General features: G+C 39.8%; 2 protein-coding genes across 3 annotated transcripts in view; both read left to right on the top strand.

Annotated features, from left to right (window-relative positions):
- Window positions 1-879: 879 nt before the first annotated feature.
- On the top strand, window positions 880-7,680 carry msmo1 (methylsterol monooxygenase 1). Of its 2 annotated transcripts, none has more exons than XM_066661137.1 (6): window positions 880-914; window positions 2,340-2,615; window positions 3,310-3,458; window positions 4,216-4,342; window positions 4,818-4,972; window positions 5,815-7,680. In XM_066661137.1, the coding sequence occupies exons 2-6, from the start codon at window positions 2,361-2,363 to the stop codon at window positions 6,002-6,004; spliced, it is 876 nt and encodes a 291-aa protein (XP_066517234.1). In that variant the 5' UTR covers window positions 880-914; window positions 2,340-2,360; the 3' UTR covers window positions 6,005-7,680. The 2 variants fall into 2 exon arrangements, with proteins under 2 accessions (XP_066517234.1, XP_066517235.1); XM_066661138.1 differs by lacking the exon at window positions 880-914 and adding an exon at window positions 2,000-2,037.
- A 1,907-nt stretch (window positions 7,681-9,587) lies between these two features.
- The window catches only part of cpe (carboxypeptidase E), a 29,284-nt gene continuing 14,010 nt past the window's right edge, over window positions 9,588-24,861 (top strand). The window contains exon 1 of the mRNA XM_066659200.1: window positions 9,588-9,956. Coding sequence (XP_066515297.1) covers window positions 9,716-9,956 — 241 coding nt within the window. The 5' untranslated portion in view covers window positions 9,588-9,715. The remainder of the gene's footprint in view (window positions 9,957-24,861) is intronic.

The raw sequence follows: 24,861 nt of genomic DNA on the forward strand, positions 1-24,861 counted from the left end.
CCTTACGTCGGCAAGTGCAATGCAACGTGTAGGATCCACTGGACTCTAGAGGAGTGGAAATGTGTTCTCTGGAGTGACAAATCAAGCTTCTCCATCTGGCAGTCTGATGGACCTGTATGGTACTTGTCTGACTGCATTGTGCCAAGTGTAAAGTTTGGTGGAGAGGGCATTATGGTGTGGGGTTGTTTTTCAGGATTTGGGCTCAGCCAGATTTTGGAAATTTTCAAGCTCCCAACTTTGTGGGAATAGTTTGGCGATGGCCCCTTCCTGTTCCAACATGACATGGTTCATAAAGACATGGATGAGTGAGTTTGATGTGGAAGAATTTAACTGGCCTACACATGGTCCTGACTTCAGCCCGATGGAACACTTCTGGGACGAGTTAGTGCGGACACTGTAAGCCGGGCCTTCTCGTGGGTCATTCTGAGCACTGCAGTGACTGACGAGTTGGTGTGTTTGTGTGTGTTGTGCGAGTATGAATGGATCCAACACAGCAGTGCTACTGGAGTTTTTTTTTAATTATTATTACTATATTGTTTTTAATAAACATGTCACTCAATACTGGACTGAGACTGTCTCAATTATTATATAACTCTTGGTGCCTTGTATTATTTCAGAAGTTATACAGAGAAAGAGAGAGAGAGATAAAAAAAGAAAAGCAGTCAGTCCCTCTGTTCCCGCCACTGGACCACCCCACCGTTCGCTCTAGCACTCTGTCCTGTAACTCGCTTCTGACTGGCTACCACTGTAGCTTCTCCCGTCTCACTATCATCACTCCATACCACCCACCAATCAGAGCACAGTTGCTGCGCCTCTACGTCATACTCACCGTGGGAGGACCAATCAGCTTCGCCGACGGCTCTCTACATTTAAGCGGCTCGGTCTTTGGCAGCTAGAAGACCCGCTTCTCACAGGTAAGACCGCTGAGTGTTTATCTCATGTTCGTAGGGTTATCGCCTTCCAGAACCTTTAAATCAGACATTAGGTCGCGTCATTATTTTATTATTGTTTAAAAGAAGCACTGGACCGCTCTTGAGCACTTCCAATTTCGTGTGGAGCAACAACGCAATGTTTTGACTGTGTTTTGACCTGCTGGTTTTATATATTTTGACCTGTACTGTAGTTACAATGCAAACAAGGCAAAAGTTGGCTACTCTGTTTAAGGTTGTAGACCTGAATATGTTATATTATTATATTCTGTGATACGTGTTAGTTGTAGTCGTTTGATGAAAGGAGGTGAGTTTTGAGGGGTTAAGACCTGCTGTTATTTCTTCTTTTGACTTGTGCTTTACTGCAAACTGGGCCCTGACTGACAATTCTATGGAAAATTCTTAACATAAATATGTTTAAGGTATTATATGGTTACATTTGATATATTGCTAGTATTACCATGTAATCACAGCGTAAACCTTATCATGTAAAAAAGCTTTTAAAGATCCTCAAAAAGCGTTTCGATGAAAAAACTTCAGTGTCTGAGAAATATACTTAATGACTGTTATTCAAGTACATTATTAAAATATATGAATATTTACATTGTTACGCAGTAACAATAAAAATGCATGGACAGAACCTTTTCTATTTTGGATTAATTAGCAATTTGCTAATTAAAAATGAGAACATTCGAAATGTCATTGTCATGTCATCTGTGTCCTTTCAAGTGCAAAATTAAACCACTACTTACACATTATACTTTTATTCAAAAGTGCAGTTAGATGCAACAGACATTGTTTTATTTATAACACAACGTGAAATAACTGTGTTTAACTCTTATGTTAATATAATGATATTACATAGGGTGACCAGATCTGAGATGGTGAAAAAGAGGACAAGTCTCCGGGGGGTGATTACTGACGTGCAGACTGACCAATTAAATATTTACAGAGAAGGTTATCGACCAATAGCGGTAGCTCTACAGTCAGACCGTCCAATCAGAAGATTTTAGGCTACTTCACCACTCCCCCTTCTCACTCAAGCGAACCAATCGGAGTAGGGGAGGGCGGGACTAGTTTGTGAACGAAACGCTTCTCAAAGTTCTATGTAAGTTCTAGAAAAACAAAATCCCGGACGTTTGTGAAATTCCGCCTGGACATTTTTTAAGTCTAAAAAAGAGGACATGTCCGGGTAAAAGAGGACGTCTGGTCACCCTATATTACATATTTGATATACTTTTATCTATATTTCATTGTGCTCTTCTTAATAATTAATTTCATCACTTTTATTTTCCTCCAGGGATTAATAAATTTGATCGGATCCTTTTAAACCATGAATGAGAACTTATGAGTCACAGAATTAAGATGAAGTAATGTTCACCATCTAAGTTTTTATGTGTTTATCTGAAGGGAGTCTACTTACCCTCAAACATGGAGGTAAACGGTACGGCCACCATTTTGTCCTCCGCATTCCTGGCTGTGGAGTTTGTGGACTCTTTGCTGCCGGAGAACCCTCTGCAGGTGCCAGTGAGAGCAGCGTGGAACCATATGCTCCAGAACTACAGCAAGTTCCAGATCGCAACCTGGGGCTCCCTCATCGTCCATGAGCTTGTATACATTTTGTTCTGCCTGCCTGGCTTCATCTTCCAGTTCCTGCCTTTCATGCAGAAGTACAAGATCCAGCAGGTGAGTAATGAGACGACCAGTCACTTGGTAAGATTTGGTGTTTCTGTTTCTGGGCTCCCCCTACAGTTTAAGAGTGGGATTCACTTTTACAGCACTGTCCTGAAATCAAGTAAGAGGGGTGGTGGAGTCCTACCCTCCTCCTAAATATACATAGTGCGGTTTCTGCAGTGTTGAGCCAAGAGTAGCTACAACAGAGGCTGTATTCTGCTTCCTGTGGTAAAAATACTACCTAGTGTTCCTTTATCAACAAGTCATGTGGCTTTAATTGTGAATGCTTCTGGCTCATGGTGCAACACACAACTGCAGCACATTTACAGCATTGTGGAAAAAGAGCATAATATAAAATAAGCACGCAAGTCTGTAAACACCCCCGAGAGTAAACACACATAACACAGGGGACACTAAGCACATGTGACAACAGATACACCATACAGTAAACACAACGGACAGCAAGCACACAGGACAATAAATACACCAGAAAAGAAACATATGTGACAATAAATACACCAGACACTAAATACACATGATTATAACCACTCAGGAGCAGAGCTTTACATAATGGTAACTTGTACTAATATATCTTGGGTTTTGAATGTTGTATTAGTTCAGTCGCTGTTGTCTTTATTTACATAAATGTTCACCACACACACAGAATAATCAGTTCATGTAGTTCCGTGTGTGTGTGTGTGTTTAGGATAAACCAGAGACATGGGAGAAGCAGTGGCAGTGCTTTAAGATTCTGCTCTTCAATCACTTCTTCATCCAGCTGCCTCTCATCTGCGGCACGTATTACTTCACTGAATACTTCAGCATTCCTTACGACTGGGACTCAATGCCACGCTGGTGAGAACACGTGTTTATACTGCATTTATAACATGTTACAAACTTTATAACACTTTATACAGTACTGTGCAAACATTTTAGGCTCCAGAGATGATAAGATTTGAAAAGCTGTTTATCTGAGCAGTAAGTGATTATTTGCTAAAAACAAACAAAAAAATAATACCCAGCATTAGAATAAAACCTAATAACATTATTCCAGTGTGATACTCTGTGTGTGTGAAGGTGTTGGTTGAACCTTTTCCAAATCTCTCTTTGTGGCAGTCCATATTATTTGAGGTTATCATCCAATACCTAGTTTTACTGGTTTAATTAATAATGATTTTAAATACTGTGTGCTTTTGATTTAACAAATTCATGTGATCAAAGAGAATCTGAACAAAACACTGTTCTTCAAACTCACTCACACCTGCTAATTTATAGAAAAAAAAATTATTTCTTATTTGTTTTGTATTTACTGTGATTATATATAACTTTATACAAGCAACACGCTCACTGAGAAGGCATTAGTTTAAATATATGTTTAATTTAAACACCATTGTAAGTTTAAATTTAAAGTAGATAACACAATATGTCCAACTATAGACCCCCACCCCTTGTAGTGTGTAAATTTAGTTACTTTAGGGGACACCTGTATATCCTCAATTTTATGCAAAATGCACTGGAAGTGGAATTATGTGAAAGATGTGCACATTTTTTGAACATATAACACATCCATATTCAAGGCTGTTTTTCTCTCAACTGTTTGGTTCTTCCTCAGGCAATACCTGTTAGCTCAGTGTTTTGGGTGTGCAGTGATTGAAGACACATGGCACTACTTCCTTCACCGAGCTCTTCATCACCGTAGAATCTACAAATACATTCACAAAGTCCACCACGAGTTCACTGTGAGTGATATACCCACACACTCACTCTCATCTTTAAACCACTGAACCTCTTTACAAACACGCTCAGTGGACCATATGGCGATTCACTCAGGAACGGCAGAACAATTTGCTTTGTCTCTTGTCTCTTGTGAGTTTCACTTCATAGTAAAAAAATTACAAATAAAAATGAATACATTTCATAAAAACTGTTTGGTAAAATGAAAACAAGTTAAAGAAGCGGAGTCATCTTTACTCTCAAAAATAGCTTTCTTGTTTTGGATATGACTTCATAGCACAGAATATTCATATACAATATACAATAATTAAACATTATATATGAGGAATGTCAAATTTTGTTCAGATTAAATCAGCTATTACATAATACAGTGATATAGTTTATTTATACATTTTTAATGTAGAATTATTTCGTGGATTTTTGTCCTTTGCTTATGTGATGCCTTTTAAGTTAAAATACAACGTTGTCCTGTGTGTTTAGGCTCCGTTTGGGATGCAGGCAGAATATGCTCATCCTCTGGAGACTATAATCCTGGGGGCAGGGTTTTTTATTGGGATCATGGTTTTCTGCAATCACATGGCTTTACTCTGGGCCTGGGTCACCATCCGTCTGCTGGAGACAATCGACGTGCACAGGTACTCACACTCACTCACAGTCTCTTTCTCACACACACACACACAGTTTGTCTTCAGTTTCTTTTTAAATATTTGATTATTTTAATTTTACAACATATCAAAAGGGCGTCATGATGGCGCAGCAGGTAGTGTCGCAGTCACACAGCTCCAGGGGCCTGGAGGTTGTGGGTTCGATTCCTGCTCCGGGTGACTGTCTGTGAGGAGTTGGTGTGTTCTCCCTGTATCCGCGTGGGTTTCCTCCGTGTGCTCCGGTTTCCTCCCACAGTCCAAAAACACACGTTGGTAGGTGGTTTGGCGACTCAAAAGTGTCCGTAGGTGTGAGTGAATGTGTGTGTGTGTGTTGCCCTGTGAAGGACTGGTGCCCCCTCCAGGGTGTATTCCCGCCTTGCGCCCAATGATTCCAGGTAGGCTCTGGACCCACCGCGACCCTGAACTGGATAAGGGTTACAGATAATGAATGAATATATCAAAAGATATTTTAATTGTTGTTGTAATATCTTTATTATATTGTAATTGTTTGTATTGTTTAAATAATGAATTTTATAATATATCCTGTCTTGCAAGTACAAATTTTCAACACCAGAGGGCACTCTTTGTACTAGGCTTTGCTCTCCCCCCTTTTATTTTTGAGACAATGAATGTTATTCCCTTCACCTGTCTGTGATGTTAAGGTTGTGGATGATCAGCTAAAAAGTGATTTAAAGTAGTAATTTTGAAATTAATTTTCTGAATCAAAATGAATAATTCTTTCATTTATTGAACAGTTGTGTACAATACTGTTATATAGACATACAGCAGTATGTTATATATTCTCACACGCCCCTTTTTTCCTCTTTCTCCAGTGGGTATGATATCCCTCTGAATCCCCTGCACCTGATTCCATTTTATGCCGGCGCACGCTTCCACGACTTTCATCACATGAACTTTGTTGGCAACTACGGCTCAACATTCACCTGGTGGGACAGGCTGTTTAACACCGACTCTCAGTACAACAACTACACAGAGAAACAGAGTGTGAAGAAAGACAACTAACACCCACACGCTACTGCGTTTCCAAACAGACTGAACAGATGGACTGAATCAATACCAGACTACTAGACCCCACCCACTGTGCCTTTAAGGAGGAAGACACACCCATATATACAGACCCCGGTTCCAAAGACGTAGAAGCAGACATCTATGATGAATAAGTTCTATTTAAATAGCCAAATAGCAACACTTTCATTAACTTACTTAATTTCATGCCTGCAACATTTTCCAAAAAATGAAAATTGAAACTTTCACCCACCTGCCTTTAAACAAATCTCCAGCTGCATCACATGACTTTGCTTTCGTTGACATGTTTTGCTCCTTGACCTTTACATACAGCAATGTCTACAGACTTCGTAGAACTTAAGAGATGCTTTGTTTAAAGGGTGAAATACCTAAAATCAAAATATTTATTACACCGCATGCAGCATCAGCAAACATGGGGCAATCAACCACAAAATCTCTGCAACCACTTATTGCACTTAAACCGCTGGATTATTCACTTGTGCCTTTTTTGCCATAGTGGTAAACCGTAACCCACATGCACTCATCAGGGGCCAGGCCTTTTGTGAATGCTGCTTTTATACCTAAACCTGATTAAATGTCCTATTTAAGATTTATTTTAATGAAGTAGCCCATCCCACATTTTAAAAAACATCTGCACGCATTTTCATTTGCAAAATTACAATGAAGTTGATGGCGACACGGTGGCGCAGCAGGTAGTGTCGCAGTCACACAGCTCCAGGGGCCTGGAGGTTGTGGGTTTGATTCCTGCTCTGGGTGACTGTCTGTGAGGAGTTGGTGTGTTCTCCCTGTGTCCGTGTGGGTTTCCTCTGGGTGCTCCGGTTTCCTCCCACAGTCCAAAAACACACGTTGGTAGGTGGATTGGTGACTCAAAAGTGTCCATGAATGTGTGTGTGTGTGTGTGTGTTGCCCTGTGAAGGACTGGCGCCCCCTCCAGGGTGTATTCCCGCCTTGTGCCCAATGATTCCAGGTAGGCTCTGGACCCACCGTGACCCTGAACTGGATAATAGGTTACAGATAATGAATGAATGTCCTGGCTAAGTAAATAATTAATATAAAACACTAAATATCAGGGTTTTTTTTTTTAATTAATACAGCTCAGAGTGAATGTATATTTTTATTGTCATTTTATCCTTTATTCCAACATTTTTGGAATTGAATTTGTAGTGGGGTGACTGCTTTGCTGTGTCTATACCTCGCTCATACAGAATAAACAAGCTGTTATTATCTGGAGGAACATTCAAATGTCATTACTTTGTAATGCAGATGATTGCTGTTTAAATGAGGATGAAAACATTCCTCAAAGCACTATACACTTGTTTGTATAAAAAACATTTTTTTTTCTTTTCAGATTTTTCTCTTAAACCATTTTGTGCTGGAAATCTAACCAAGACACCATGCTTTTTGGGTTCACTACTGCAGATGGTAAAATGTCTAAAGGAATATATATGAAGAGTTATTCTATTTTTTATTAAAGACAAATGTTTACTCTCTCTGAAGTGTGACTAGATATATGCGGTATTTCATTTTAGACTATTACTTTATCTGATAAGACAGGCTGAATAAAGTAGTACGAAATTTTCATTAAGTGTCTGGCATTCACATTCAATGTTTGTCACACCTTATTTAAAATTCAAGTCAATGTTATCATGCACTTTGAGACACCGTGATTTTGAAATAAAACACTTGAAGACATTTACTGTGACATTCTGTTTTTCAGAGGTTCGAGGACAGACTAAATACATGGTTCTCAATCCTGATTCTGGTGGGCCACTGCCCTGCATTGTGTAGTTTTCTCCTTGCTCCTTTCAAGAGTTTAACTGTCATGGGTGCAGTAAACCACAGTTACATCAAACAAGACATTTTTATTCTGCTGTCCTGTTCTGGGGTGGCATGGTGGCAGGTAGTGTCGCAGTCACACAGCTCCAGGGGCCTGGAGGTTGTGGGTTCCCGCTCCGGGTGACTGTCTGTGAGGAGTTGGTGTGTTCTCCCTGTGTATGTGTGGGTTTCCTCCGGGTGCTCTGGTTTCCTCCCACAGTCCAAAAAACACACGTTGGTAGGTGGATTGGCGACTCAAAAGTGTCCGTAGGTGTGAGTGTGTGAGTGAATGTGTGTGTGTGTGTGTGTGTCTGTGTTGCCCTGTGAAGGACTGGTGCCCCCTCCAGGGTGTATTCCCGCCTTGCGCCCAATGATTCCAGGTAGGCTCTGGAACCCACCGTGACCCTGAACTGGATAATCGGTTACAGATAATGAATGAATGTCCTGTTCTGGCTAAGTAAATAATTAATATAAAAAATAACCTCATTCTCAGGAACACTTTATACCAGTACATCATAAGACACCGTGCACTCCCAGTCTCACACACACAAAACTGGAGAGTTTCACACAGTTAATCCACCCACCAACATGTGCTTTGGAGTGAGGATTATGTCCTAAATTGAACATAATTAATTAGTATAAAACTAGAGCATAAAGGACAAATGTGACAAAAATCATCCTTAACTAAACACTTGTGATGCATTATTATATGTGAATGGACACCTGTTTAATGTTGTAAACTGCACATGTTGTTAATATTGTCTCTCTCCACATAAAAGCTTCAATCATACCATTCAAAACAAAAGTACATCTATTTTTAACCCACCCGTTTTTGTTAAGCCCCGCCCCTCTTCGTTCTGATTGGTGGGTGGTTCACACTCGCAGTAGACTTGATTTAGCGCAGGGGGCGGAGCTTTTAGGAAAACGGGTGGACGAACAAGCAACAGGTATCTCTCGCAGTCGTGAGTGAGAAGTTTGATTCGGTTCACGGAACCGATTCTGATTCGCTGATTGATTTCTTCCTCTAGATCAGTGGTTCCCAAAGGAGGGGGGGCTATTGCATTTAGCCGCGGAAAGGCAAATGAGTTACGCACCTTTGAGCACTGCTAGAAATAAATGGACAAGTTTGTGAGAACTACACGTGCAAAAGTTGATGATTTTTCTCAAGCCACAACTTCCAAAGGGGAAACAAGAAAAGTAGTTACAGTTTTGTATGAATGTGTAAATCAATTCCAGTGGGTCTTGAAATTAAAAGATGAGTACATGTGGGGAGGGAGCACGTCAGAAAAAGTTTGGGAACCACTGCTCTAGATGTTCATTCATTTACTACTAACCTCTTCATCCTGGAGCCTACTCAGGAACACACCTTAGACAGGCAGAAATTTGTGGACACGTAATATTGTTTCTGATATGAACGTTGTTCTGAAACTTCCACTCCTCAGGGAAAGATTTATACTAAATTTTGAACTATTTTTGACGACATGTAGACACAAATATTATGGAGTTCAGTACTGGACACAAACACTACTCCAGTTTATCCCAAAGACCCTGCCCAAAGCCTGTGGGGCTTTTATGATTTTATAACCCTCTAGCCGAAGCTTTGCTTCGGAGAAGTCGATGTTAATCTCATTTGAGAAGGCAAAATTCAAAATGGCACTCACATGCTCTTCATTGCAAGTCGGCTCAAAGAACCGATTCAATAGAACCGACTCATCCGTAACCGAATAGATGATAGATACAATGATTCACTAACGGGAACACAGCTGAGAGAGAGAGGGAGCGAGAGCACAGCAAAGGGAGCCGTTGGTGAGCGTTGCGGAGAGTCACGGAGAGGGAGAAGCTCGGTTGAACAGCGGTTAGTAAACGGCGGTTATGTCGGCGTCCAGGTCGGTGCTGGTGGTGCTGCTGTGCGCGGCGGCGGGCGGACTCCTCGCCGCGGCTTCAGCGGGCATCTCCTTCGAGTATCACCGCTACGAGGAGATGCGCAAGGCGCTGGTGGCCGTGTGGCTGCAGTGCCCCTCCATCAGCCGCATCTACACCATAGGGGAGAGCTACGAGGGCCGGGAACTGCTGGTGCTGGAGCTCAGCGACAACCCCGGGGTTCATGAGCCCGGTAAGAGCTTGATATATAAAGATCGAGCCAGTAGAATCACAAATATTGTAAAAAAAAAAAAATCAACCCTTATTGAGCAAGTTGCTTGCCATTCAATGTTTAAAAAAACGCATTGAAGCACGTTAGAAACGGAGTTTCTCCTTTGTTATGGCATTGACATCTTTTTTACTTTCGTAGTAATTCTGGAATCTATCAAAAATGGTATTTTAAAAGCCCAAATGCGTGTCTTCTAGTGCGTACATTACCCATTGTGGATGGTGGGTCGTTAGGTGAAGCCTAAATTGAGTGGCTCGGCTCGGTTTTCCTCATAATGACGTAAACAGACGTGAGCGTACGTTAATGTACTCACTGTACACAGAATAGACACTTAAACTATATTAAAAAATTGAGTTCTACAAAATAATTAAATTATACATTAACGTGGAAATGAGGACCGCTATAATGGCAGGTGTGTGGCGTTTTAGGAACTGAACGTCCCCAGATTGGTGCAACCAAAAAAATCATTGACGTTGCGGGGACCTATGGCTCGTTGTGGACAACCCCCCACCCCCTTCCACTTTTTTTTAACATTGAAAACAGCCAAATTTTACACTTGAGTTACAGATGTTCTTGCAGCAGACATGTATATACAGCTTAATAGAAAGACCCCAGAAACACAGAAATACAAGCGCAAGTGCGTGTGTGTGAATTAATGACAGATATGGCAGTTCGCCGAGGGCGCCATTTTGCAAGGTGTGAAGAGAACTGGCTACTGCTCACCATCATGAAAAATACATTTATTTAGATATATTTAGTTTTATATGTATTTATAAGGGGTGGTACTATAACAATAGGGCTGCAAGACAAAAGGCCAGGCTGTTGGAGCGTTTGAGCGTGGAAAATAATTGCTCAAATACCAGTAAAATACTGAATACAGTTTAATGTAGTTTAATCATAAAACTGGGTTTAGTTCATTTTTAATGCAATATATATGAATTAAGGGTCTGTATGTGTGTGCTGTGACTGACAACACCAAATACATTATTCGTAACTATTAACTGAAATGTATTTTTTGCGTTCTACAAAGCATAAAATGTGTAAATATTTTAATCAGTATGTAGGAGTAATTTTTCATAATATCTGTGAAATGGTGCATTGTAGAGATACTGATTTTTTATGTTGGTGGTGATAGGAAGCAGTGACTGAGATCTATATGACTAAAATAAAACAATTTTCTATACTGTCCCAACAAACTGGCCATGTTCTATGTGTAGTTCCCAATGGTTAGTAGTGATAAATCTGTAAAATGACATTTTAGGCCCAAGCCTCATCCCAGAACTGCTATAAAACAATGTCTCAGGCAGCATATGATGGATGTTTTTCATGGACAATATTTAATGTAATGTAGTTGTATAGCTGGTGGTGTGGTTAAGCAAATAAATATAATGAGATATAGGATGAGGCCTATTTGTTGATGTTGTAGCCAGCAGATCGAATATGTTTGTTGGTTGTGAGATTAGATCGGTGGACTTTCATTGCATTTGCATAATGTGAAGTGTTCCATGGCCATTCCATTTAATGCTAAAGAGAGTCAATAAAAAAGTTCTCATTTGTCTGAAATTATGGATCAGAATCCGTCAGTGTGACTGCTGCTATGAGGATCTATTAAAACCCTGCACCAGGAGTAGGGTAAAGGGTATGTAATATCCTTTTTGTTTAATATCCTTAATAGGTCAATTATTGAAAGAATTTCTGACTTTTACTAATATACCAGTGTGTTGTTGTTTGTTACTCTCCACATATGCAGAAGTGTGATGGCTTACCACCATGAATGTAAAATACAAACTAAAAATTACTCTGTTAAGTTCACTTTGGCATTCACTCAGATGTTCCAAGTTGCCCTCTCTTTCCCAACCACGAGTAACACCAAACTGCCTTTCTCAAGGCTGAAAAGTGCTGTTATAAACCCCAGAGCCCGGTTTTATATCCTTTGGAATGAGATAAACATGTTTTTGAAAAAAGTGATTAACGTTTTTATAGTCATTGTGCAGTGAATGCATTTTTCCTCCAGAATCAACCCAGAAGGGAGATTGGAAAAACGTTTATTAAAAGCTGCAAACAGACGAGCTTGATGTTAGTCACACATGACTTAGCAATGTTGTTCAGGCTTGTTCCTGTTCCTGATTACCTATAAGATAATCAGCTTGTGTGTGTGTGTGTGTGGACGTAAACATGAACGGGCATTTACTTGACATTGTACAATAAAGTGTGTTTCCCACTAACACACATACACCTCGAGTGGCAGGCAGATATCTCAGAGCCAAAGGAACAGCAGGGGGTTATACTCCTTTCTCCAGGGAACTTCAGCTGTGGATGCTGAGGGAGGAGACAAAACCGTTCCGTCACTCCCCCCACTACCCAGTTTCCTGCTGGTCGAGAGAGGAAGCAGGCCACAGCTAGTTGATGGGTTTGATGTACTTTTCTTGCCTCATTTTCTAAAGTTAGAAAAATATATTTTTTTAAATTCGGACATGGAAAATACATAATATTGCACTGAGAAAGTGTTCAGAATTTTCAGGGTGTCACACGTGGTAATCTTATGAGAAACTCATACAGTGGAAACAAGGCGTTAAACACTCCATACACCATGCGTTATTGTGAGCTTTTGGAATGACACGTGTCACATCAACCCGCCGTGTTTGACTTTAATTCTTCCTGATTAATGCAGAACATTTTGGAAATCTGAAATTGTTCTTTAAAAGTCAACAGAATGTACTTAATTTGCTCTAATTTAATTTAATAAATTTTAATAAAGTATATCATTAGTGATCATTAAAGAATTGTTATATTTTCCTTTCTAATAGAATTATTTTTTAATAATCATTGATATTGCAACTTCTAAATTAAATAATTTACAGCAATTAGAGACTGTTACTGTCTAGAAATAATATTACTGAAGGCCAGCTTTGTGTCTGGAAGGGTTTATGTGTGTCCAGCAGTTTATGTGTCCAGAATAGACCTCGCTTTACCAGTATGTTGCTGTTGAGTTTACAGGATTTTTAATGTGTACTGTTGTTACAAAATGTTGTTGTAACTAAGCCAGAGAGAGAGAGAGAGAGAGAGAGAGAGAGAGAGAGAGAGAGAGAGAGAGACTTTAAATCTTAACGGGTGCCTGTTCCCCAAATAGTACTATCATTAATTGTGTGTGTGTGTCTGTTGTACGTATGATATGAGTCAGTCACTCTAGCCTTTTATTGCTGCCAGATGAGTTTCCACTACCGCCCCCGCCCCGTTACCATAGGCAACCTGCGGCTCCCCACGATTCCAGCCCAAACCTCTCTCTGTCTCTCTCTCTCGCTCCCTCTCTCTCCTTTCTAATTCTCTCTTGCTCTCTCCATCTGTTTTTCTCTCTTTTTATCTCTCCATATTTTTCACTCTTACTCTCCTTCCATCTCACTTTTTTTTCTCTGTCCCTTTTTAATATGCCTCATTTAGTCTTTGTCTTTCTCTCTTTTTGTGAATTATCTTTCTCTCCTTTTTCTTTTTCTCTGTGCATTTTGTCTGCCTCTCCTCCTATCCATTCCCTATTTTTTTCCTCTTTTGTGTTGTATATGTTTGTCCAACAGATTCTTTTTTTTCCCCCTTTGTCTTCATCTCTACCCTCCACTGTCTCTATGTCTTTCTTTCTGTCAGGTGGATTTCACTCTTTATTTCTTCATCTCTTCATATGTCTGCTCCTCTCGCTCTCTCTCCCCCCCCCCTTTCTTTGGTTAAGGCGAAGGCAGAAATAGCCGTTGCCAGGGCAATAGATCAGCTTAGTGTGATGAGCTGTGCATTGCCATTCGTCCCAGACAGTGTATACACACACACACACACACACACACACATAGAGAGAGACAGGGAGGATGAGGAAGAATTAATGCTTGCTATCTTCTGTGAAGCGCATTCATGAGCAGTGCCATCTGGTGCAATACAGCATCCTGGCTAAACAGCAGCAAGTGTGTGTGTATGTACTGTCCAGCAACGCAAGGCATGTTAAACATATAGGGCAAGTCTCAAATCAAACACTAGCTCAATGTGTAAGTAAGGACATGATCAAATTATAAAGGGAACTGAAGAGGGGGTTTCTCAAATCCAGTTTTTGTTCCCTTTGTAGTAAACTAACTGGCCATCTTTAGGGGTGGCCCATGTGGTAGGCCAGAAAACTGGAGTGTTTGTCCCTTAACACCATGGATTCCAAATCTTTGAATGCATTACATGTCAAAGTGAGCTGTAATTTTTTATAATTGGCTAATATAGTGAAAATGTTTTGACCAGTTTTAAAGCCACTGTTCACTCAGGAGGGGAGCGCTGTGACGTGAAGCACCATGAAGCATCTCTCATTGATGACTCGTTTTCAGACAACGAGAACGGCTTTATTTGCTTTATTAACTTTAAGCCAAAACAGAGGAATAATTTAGGCACACAGTTGCAATGAAATATTATTCTCCAAAAATCTGTTCCACTCTCAGAGCGCACTGGCAGCGGGGTAAAGTATGAGACAAGAATATGTGGCTTGTTTGTGTAGTCTTAAACACTAAAACAAAACATGGGTGAAATAACAAATTTGCTGAAGCTTGAATATGAACTGTGTATGAATAACTCACTCAGATTAGGTCGTGAGCACAGACCTCTACATTACATCTTCTGATCGAAATGCTAATGTGGCTAACAGTTTTTTTCTTCCCATTATGTTACATTGTTCAGTTAGAGTAAGTGAGTTTGTGCTTTTGCTTGTTGTGAAACTCTCCATTAAAAAGCTTATGCCTGGCTCCTCCTGTCAGTACAGTTTAATGATCAATGCAATGGACACTTTAGTGCAGAATTTATTTGAAGTATGCATGCATAAATGTCTGTATATGCACTATTTAAAATACCTGCAAATATAGCTTAGCCAGTCAAATTTCAGAAACGGAGCCATGATTGTTATTATGGATATTTTGATTGGTGGCATCATTGATTCTAGTTAAAGGTCAACCACAGACTAACCACAGACACTTGGTTAGCATAATAAAATATGTAAACTAGTACACTTCTAGGGCGGCATAGTGGTGCAGCAGGTAGTGTCGCAGTCACACAGCTCCAGGGACCTGGAGGTTGTGGGTTCGATTCCTGCTCCGGCTGACTGTCTGTGAGGAGTTGGTGTGTTGTCCGCGTGGGTTTCCTCCAGGTGCTCCGGTTTCCTCCCACGGTCCAAAAACACACGTTGGTAGGTGGATTGGTGACTCCAAAGTGTCTGTGAATGTGTGTCTGTGTTTCCCTGTGAAGGACTGGCGCCCCCTCCAGGGTATATTCCCCACCTTGCGCCCAATGATTCCAGGTAGGCTCTGGACCCACCGTGACCCTGAATTGGCTAAGCGGTTACAGATAATGAATGAGTACACTTCTATGCATTTTTAACTGAATGAGTACTTGTTATTATTTTTCAAACAATGTGTATGGAAGGAGATGTTGAATTGGGCTACATTTTATATTTGCTGTAACATTATGCTTTTCATATTCAAATTGATCAGAACTGTTTGAAATGTTCAGAGATATTCCCAAATGTGACATTATCTTTGTCATATGAAATTGATTTCAGTGTGTTCCATTAGTTTGACAAATGGACTCTTAGAAATGAACACACAGTTACAATAAGAATTTTATTTTCAGTTTCATCAATGCAGTTTTCATAAGACATTAATTATGTGTTCTTGTAAACAATTACTACTGCTACATGCTGCAAAAAATAGTCAACTAATGACCATTTGAAAAGTGTAATGACAATGATTGGGTTTTTAATTAGATAGACCATTGACCCCCATGTCTAACAAGGCACTAATTGGGATATGAGAGGCATTTAAAGATATATCTCATTGGCTTCCGAGATTTCAAACGTTATTTTGTACTGTTGTCGTATTCAGCACACCAGTGTGTTTCAAGAAAAATGCAAGGTAAAACGATGAATCCGTGAACTATGTATATTTGTGTTTGAGGGAGAGAGGGTGAGGGGGAAGGGGAGCAAGTGAGATGTCTTCCTGTGAGCTTCAGCTCATCTATAATAAATCAAAGGGAGATTCCACATCTGCCTGCTCCTCCACTAAAAACAGCTCATGGAGATTTGCTTGTGGGTGTGTTTGTTTTTATACTCTTTTATAACCTTTACTACAAAATATACTACAAAATATATGGCCTGAATGTGTAGGAAAAACAAGCTTTTTTTCAAGTTTAAATGAAAAAAATAAAAACAATAATTTATTTGCCGTAACTAAGATTAAGGTAAGAGTATATAGACATAACACACACACAATTTTTCAAGGTGCCTCGTCTCTACTCTCTACTGTTTGTGGCATACATTGACTGATTCAAGATGCAGCTAGCGTTCGTTGGGTGCCTAGTACAGAAGGCTAGAGGTCACTTATTTGCTGCTTGCCGATGATGTTGTACTCTTGACAAAATTCAAAAAGGACCTTCTGCACACACTGGAATGTTTTGCTTTGGAACGTGAAGTGGCCAGGAACAAATCAGCACCTCCAAATTTGAAACCATGGAAAGTGGGAAGAATGTGGGATGCTTCCTCTGAGTGAGTGTAAAGTTCAAATAACTCAAGAAAACTGAATTGGAGGTTGACAACATGTTGGATCAGTGTCTGCAGTCTTGCAGTCACCCTATTGGTCCACAGTAGGGGAATTGGAGCTTAGAGGTGATGTTTAATATTTTATACAATTCGGAGAAGATTTCATCATCGTTTGCTAGCTCTATTTTTTTTGTGTGTTGGAAAAATGTTCCGTGTTTATACACAGCCCTGGCTCTGTATATGGAAAACAAACAAAATATCTTGTGTCAGAACTAGGGACGTCACAATGTCAAAAATGGATAAGTCGGTACCAATAAAATTCTACGATTCTCGATACCCATTTTGATAATACAAAAACAAATAAATAAACCATAATAATTTGATTATATATTTTTATTTAATTTGTTTACTCGTTTCTAACCCAATATTCTACCTCTTTAAATGACAGACATGTTGGAAGGTGGGATCTTCACCTTGATTGGCTGTAGAGTGAGACAACCTCCCTCACACCCCTCCTGTATTTAAATGGTCTCAGTGGAAAAAGGCAGCTAGTGAAAGAAATCTAATATTTGAAGACATTTTTAGTGTCTTGTTTGTTGTTTGTTGAGCTTGTGGCAGCCAAACAAAGCCATTTGGGTCATCTCTTGCACTGTGTGGGTCTGTGGAAACCGAATGTGCTCTGCTGAAGTATGTGTTTGTCCCTCCTCCTTGTTTGCACTTTGCCATAACTTGGCCCCTGATTGGTCTATAGACTTGATTGACGTGTCTTTGGAGAACTGCAAGCCTAAGATACACCGAGATCATATTTTAATTGTCTTTTGAATTTGTTATATTTTTGCCAGTACTTTTTATTTAACTCTGAGGATTACTAATTAATGGTATGACAATAAGAATCAAATTTGGACTCGTTTTGAAGGTTGACAACCTAAGGCAAGTGCTGACATGCTTTGTTGTTTATGTGTGAGGGCTCTTCATGCTTTGTGGTGCAGCAGTTGTTTGGTTTGTAGACTCAAAATTTCCAATTTTTTGTTTTTCAATCAATCACAACAGAGCGGCACGGTGGTGCAGCAGGTAGGTAGGGTGCTCCAGTTTCCTCCCACAGTCCAAAAACACACGTTGCAGGTGGATTGGCGACTCAAAAGTGTCCGTAGGTGTGTGTGTGTGTGTGAGTGAATGTGTGTGTGTGTGTTGCCCTGTGAAGGACTGGCTCCCATTCCAGGGTGTATTGCTGCCTTGCGCCCAATGATTCCAGGTAGGCTCCGGACCCACCGCGACCCTGAATTGGATAAGCGGTCACAGATAATGAATGAATGAATCACAACAAATGTTGGCATTGCTGTTTTATCTCCATGTGGACAGAGGAAAGACCTCAGAATTTTAAAAAGATGTAAAAATATAGCTGTTTTCCTGCTCCAAAGTTGGACAACATTGACTGTTATTACCGTGATGTTACTAAAGGAGAAACTGATTTTAAACTCTGAAGTCTGCTAACTGCATGAAAGTAAACACAGACCAAAATTACTATAAAATTAAAAAGTTAGAAAATTAGAAAGGAGTTTCTGTACTAAGTTAAGCATTGCACAAAAACTTAGAGAAAGCTTGCGATCAAGCAACTGTGGGCTTTTTATTCAAACATACTCTGGCCCCTTAAAAGATGCAGAGCTTGTTATGAACACAAATGGTGGGGGAATTTGTTCTGCTGTGAGAACAGTAGTAGTAGGTCAATCAGTCAGTTTATACCCTTGTCCTCATATCCCATATCTCAAAAAACAGGAGAGTCCCTGGAGGGAGCATGTGGCTTTTGCAGGGGATGGGTATTCAATTACACACACATATACACAAACAAACATATATATTATAATGCAGTTAAATAGTAGTTACAAACTCTAAAAAGATGCTCCCTGCCCAGAACTACAAGGGCATATGATTGAGAGTAGCATCACTATGGCAACATGAAAAAGTAATAGAAGAGCATTAATACTAGCGATAACCTCAGTGTAAAACCCCCTGAGGATAGCCTGTGTTTGGAGACCCTTGCTGCGAATTAAAGTGAAGGGTTTACCAGTGAATAAACTGTAGTCTCTACCCCTAGGGCGCTGTAATGAGGACCCTTGAACTATGCTGCCCCTTTATGCCAAATGCTGGCCAAAATTTGTCAATATGGCAGCCAAAAGAAAACAGTGGACAGTGGCTTTAGAAGTGTGTTTGTGTATCGATATGAGCAGACAAAATCCCCAGAATGGTTTTATTACTTCCAGTAATTCAATGAGTAATATTATTTTCAGCTTTTCTCAAGTTTGTTGTTGAATAAAATCTCCAAGCCATGGGAGAGATACTATATAGAATGACCTTAAAGGGAAAAAGCAGACATTTATGTGGACACATTACCATTTTCAAAGTCTTGATGACGCAATTGTTTGTCTCCATTGACTCCTGTTGTTATTGAACATTGGATAATGTGCGTGTTAAAGGGCAGGTGTTCGAAAGGCAGATTTCACGCAGCTGCAGTCGTCTAAATGTGGCAGTTTCTCTTGAATGGTCCACAGCTTTTTTACATCCATGAAATACACTTACTTCAGCATAGTCCCTCTCTTCTGTTTTCAGTGTAAGCAATCTGGTGCACATGAACCAGAACCAATTAGGAGAGCTCAGCACCTCATGTGGCTCTGGAGTGCATCAGATTATTAACATAACAGCATAGGAACCCATGTGGCAAGCTGAGACATGCAATCCAAACTATGGATGGTACATTGGGACATAGTACAAAAGTAGTTATGATCTTAAGAGAACACTTGGTAACTTTTGTCATTTTTGCTCCTGGACTCCCTCTACTGTTGTATGCAGATGTATGTACTGTCCTGAAATCTAGGGGGAGGAAGGGGGTGGTTTCCTACTCTCCACCAAAACGCACATAGTGCAGTTTCTGCAGTTCTGAGCCCAGAGTAGCAACTACAGAGGCTGCATTCTCTCAATTACAGGGCTGTGAAACATCACAATGGTTTTGAAGTTGTGACATTAGGTTAAAAATGCTACTTAGTGTTCTTTTAATCCATTAATGACACATTAAATTTGACCCCACTTGTTTTTACTATAAACAAAGCTGTTTTTCACCAGCTCGCTAAATAGTGTTTAGTTTACAAAACCAAGGGTTATGCTACTAATCCAAGGTTTCACAAAGTATTAAAAATAAAAAATCATGAGAATGAGAAGGGGAAGAATACAAAAGATACCACCAATGATGTGTAGCAGAACTGTAGTATGATCACTTAACTCACGGTTGAAATAGAGACCAGGTCATCACTGACGTCTGTGTCTGTGTGTATTTAATGAACCTTGTTTGATTAGGCCATGTGTCAGAGATTGTGCCTTTGCTGTCCATTAAATGAATGGGCGCGTGGATGAACTGATGGATGGAAGAATGGAAAGACAGATGGGCTTGTTCTTTAGAAGCGCAGTAGCTGTGTCATTTCTGGGATTGATTCCCTCTTCTGAGTATTTTTGTCCGTCTTCCAAAGCTCCAAATCAATCAAAACTGCAAGGAAGCAGAGTCAGAAAGACAGTTCATTGGACGAGTGTGAGGAAGAAAGGGGGATGCAGAGAAAGAGACATTGTTTTTCACTGTTATATAATGTGATCCATCTTTTTTTCTCATTTTTGTTATGAGCGGAATAATCTCTCTCTCTCTTGCTCTCTCTCTCGCTCTCTCTTGCTCTCACTAACTTGTACTCACTCTTGCCAGCTGCTGTTGGTTTATAAGATGAGACTGTTTTTGTCCATTTTTCACCCTTGGTTTCACAGCATTTGTGCAGTGTGTGTGTTGGTATGGGTGTGTAAATGTTCCGGCGTGTGTGTGCGCTCACAAATTATATTATGGAGAGTCAAAATTATGGTTGAAAGTGAGAATATGAAAAACATGACATTGTAGCCAACAAAATCTAATCTTTGTCAAAATGTTTATCATCTGAATTTGTTTCTTTAGTTTTGCACTTTAGTTGTCCTTTAAAAACTATGATAACTGTTGTATTATCTTACATATTTAATTTAGTTTCAGTGCACTGTCCCTTTACTTCATAACAAGCAGAAAACATCTGTAGTACTTTGCTGATGACTCTGCATTTCCAGTTCCACCTTAAAGGCTGAAGCGATTACATTCTAGCACCTGTGGCTGCCGCAGCATTTAAGGTGGAACTGGAAGTTTATAACAAAAAAAGCTGCCAAATAAGCAGCTGAATTCAGCTTCAAATCACAGTGTGTTAGAAGTGGGTGATATTATATGGTTGTGGAAAGCTTTTGAAGGTACAGTGGAACCTCTACTAACGAACGCCTCTACTAACAAACTTTCCAACATACGAACCGGGCATTTGAATGTTGTTTTGCCTCCACCAACGAACCATGACTCCAGAAACGAACCCAAGCCTCTGCCGAGCCGGCGGCTGGAAATGGCCACTGACCCCAATAGGCGAGTCTCCCAGCGCGCCCAGACTCGAGTGAGCTTTTAAGATTAGCAAATTGTAGCTTTAGCAATTTAGCATTAGTGTAAATAGCAGACATCAAAATTCGTGCTAAGTTAAGCCGTATCTACGCTTCGTCTCCCCACATTCACCCGCCTACTCTCCGTTATTCCACCCACCCCCCATCTCCCGTCATACAGCCAGTGCCTGTGTTACTCCTCGTCGTTTATTACTGTTACCACTGTATTTCTTTTTTATTTTTAGTAATGCTATATGTATTTTTTTTACTAATTTGAGAGTGTTGTAAACATATATCGGTGCAAAAAGGGTGACTTTCGGGGCAGGGCCTGGAACACATTAATTGCTTTTCCATTCTTTTAAATGGGGAAAATTGACTCGAGAAACAAATTTTTCCACTTACGAACCGGGTCACGGAACGGATCAAGTTCGTAGGTAGAGGTTCCACTGTATATGATATCCTAAATTTAAATATTAAATACATTAAAGTCCTGAAGCTCTAATATTGTTGTAGACTGTCAGCAGAGGACTGTTGAGGCGCTGCTGTTTTGCATTATGATGAAGTATTAGGCTCTTGAAGGGTCGTTCCTTTTTGTAGGAGAAGACTTTAACCACTACATCTTGTACCTCAGTTCCAAGGGGCAAGATAACACTCGGAAACAGGGGGTACAGGTAAAATTAAGAAATGGGATTCACACTTTGTGTTCTCCAGGCATCCTGAGACCAAATACGTTAACTAATTGACAACAACTGGTAAAGAAGCATACATCACAAGCATGTATTTTTCTGTGCTGACTAATTACATCAATTGAAGGGCAGGTTTTCTTTGAAAGTGCTCAGTGGCGGCTTCATTTAAAGCTCTTCTTCTGCCATTAATTAAGTCCCTAATCACTCACCTCTGTTCTTTAAAATGACATATTTAAGTAATTTCTAAGAAAAAGTAATCCCTTAATGTGTTAGTCCCAGCTGTCCACTGTCTCCTCCCTCTGTCTCCCTCCTTTTCCCGCCACTGAGACGGTGAATCATCAAGTACGTTGGCGTTCCAAATACAGAACGATGATACAGCCTCCCCCCGTCTCCAGAGCTTTGTAATCGCGAGTCGAACTCACCAAGTAAGTACAACAAGATACAGCAGTTCGAACTTAAAGTATTGAGCAACAGTTTAAGTGAAATGCAAAAACCCAGTGTGACCGGGGCTTAACGCTACTGGAGCCAAATAGGAAAAAGCAAACCAATCAATCAGCACCGCCCCAATTTAAGGTCTCTTGTTTCAACCCACTGCTGTCACTTCTCTCATTGAATGGTGAGTAAAATCAAATAACTGTAGTTGGTTAGGCCTACCTCTTCACATAGACCTAACAATAATCATAATCATCGTTCTTTGCCAGGAGCATAGTCCTGAAATGACCCTGAGAGCTAGAACACTGCAACTTTATAAATGAAATTAATATAAACCTTAATTACATAACTATAGAAAAAATATTACTGTGTTCTAGAAACAAACTGTGCACAAACAATTGTCATAAACATTACAGAGTTTCACAAATGCTGTAAGTAAGAGTATTTGTGGCATGTAAACATAAAAAGGTGTGTTTGTGAGTGAAGAGAAAAGCATCAGAGATTCTGTAACGAGGTCAGCAGATGTTGTGTATCAGTCCAACTGACTCTTCTGAGATTTATTTTCTCAGACAGAGAACCTATAACTCATCCACTGTGTGAGAGAGAGAAAGAGAGAACAATAAACAGAAGCAGTTTTACAATGTGCTAATGAACAATTACTCTTATGAATTTTCTAAAATGTCAAAAACAAATCTTAATCTCTCACTCGCTTTCTCTCTCCCCCCTTGTAACTTTCTTGTTTCCTATTTTTCTCTTTTCTTTCTTTCTTTCTTTCTTTCTTTCTTTCTTTCTTTCTTTCTTATTTCTTCATTTGTTTTTTTTTTCCATGTCAGTTGCTCCCCATTTCTCTGTAGTCAAGTCCAGATTATATCCTAGTTCTCCACATGGTATGCCTAGAGCACTCTGTATGGATTATGCATGTATATAAAATTAGCTTAGTGTGTTCATGTGGGTGAGCTTAGGGATATAATATATAAATATACTGCTGATTTGATATTTGATATTTTGAAATAATCATACTCTAACTTAGTTGCAGTTGTGTTTAAGTAGTGACAGGCAGTATTGAAATAATGGTGCATCATGGGAACTGTGGTTTATTTGTATGGTTATAGAATATGAGCATCTGTTTTATGATATAAAGCTGCATTCACATTCAAAGCAGTTTGTGCTCTGCATGCCACTCCTGTTCAGCATGCTATGGTCAACGCTTGCGGTTTGCACTGTGCTTGCACTTTGGGTGCCAAAGCAAGAGGCTAGCCTTTCCTCATTTTTTGCAAAGAACTACCTACTGCTCTTCTACTACACCTACTGCTCTTTTATTGGCCACACTTAGACTTGGCTGAGGAGCTTTACATAATTTTATATGACCCTGTGATTCTGCTGTGGTGGACCCCGCTTACCTTGCTTTCTGTGTCTGTGCCAGGCATCCCATTGACGATAATGTGTTTGAAACACGGGATTTTATTTTCCATGTGAAAGCACCTTTACAAGGACACAGTGTCACTGATGTGAACCACATGAATTAGTCCCTATATGTGGGTTAGTATGTGAGAAGTAGTGATGAAGTTTCTAACCATGAATGATTGTGTGTATGTGCGTGTGTGTGTGTGTGTGTGTGTGTGAGAGAGAGAGAGACCTACAACCAACTCCATGAGGTGCTTCACATCGAAAAACACACATCAGTCAATACAACAGTCTTGTATTCTGTTACTTTGCACACACACACACATTCAAAAGCTGATGTATGCTTACACACACACCTACACACATACGCACACACTTCCAGAAACATTTCCTGTGAACCAGAGTCTGGGAACACTTTGCTTTGACTTTAAACATCTGCTAAATCAGTTGGCAGTAAATGTATATATATATATATATATATATATATATATATATATATATATATATATATATATATATATATATATTTATTTAAGAAATTGAGACTTCAAAGGCATACATTTTTTAAATGTGACACAGCGGCACGTGCATGTAGACCACTTTCAACACTCACACACACACATATATATATACACACACACGCACATAAACAATAATTGTTTAAAATGCTACTAGATGTAGGATTTGGAAATATTAATTGCAGGCAGAAAGAAAGATCCATGGCTATAAAAAGCCTTTGAAGAAACCCCCACCCCCCAGCTGCTGTTGAATTATAGCCTTTTCTCCATCTGTTTCCAGTCTGTGCATGTAAGTGTTTGTATATTTGTGCCTGTGTTTTGAACCATTTCATTGCACATTATTTGAAAAAACACACCCTAGAACACAAGCTATTTGCCAAGGTTCACCACAAATGACCATCTTAATTATCTCAGTTTCAGGTGATATAACACCTTGAACAATACACACACTAATTGCTTAGTAATGGGTTAACTAAGAGACATTCAAGGAGCAGTTAATTGTTGTGCAGTTAATTTCCAAACCATGTTATTCATAGCTACAGACGATTTTTGCCTGCTGTTATTATGATGGATTCATTTCATTAGCAAACTTCACTTTAAGTGACTTGTGTTTCTTTGAAAAATATCTTCTTATTTCCACCTTCTTTTTTTGCTGCCATCCTCACTCGCTTTTGGCACCCATCTGTCACCCACGACGCACCTAAGTCTTGCACAGTACAACTCGCCTATGACTGGAATGTTTTCCTTCCCGTTTTGGCATTGCTAAAAACTAAACTACAGTCTCAAGTGACAGCAGGGAAAAAGGCACAGCCAATCACACT

This window comes from Hoplias malabaricus, chromosome 2 (genome assembly GCF_029633855.1).
Source record: "Hoplias malabaricus isolate fHopMal1 chromosome 2, fHopMal1.hap1, whole genome shotgun sequence".
Taxonomy (NCBI): Eukaryota; Metazoa; Chordata; class Actinopteri; order Characiformes; family Erythrinidae; genus Hoplias; species Hoplias malabaricus.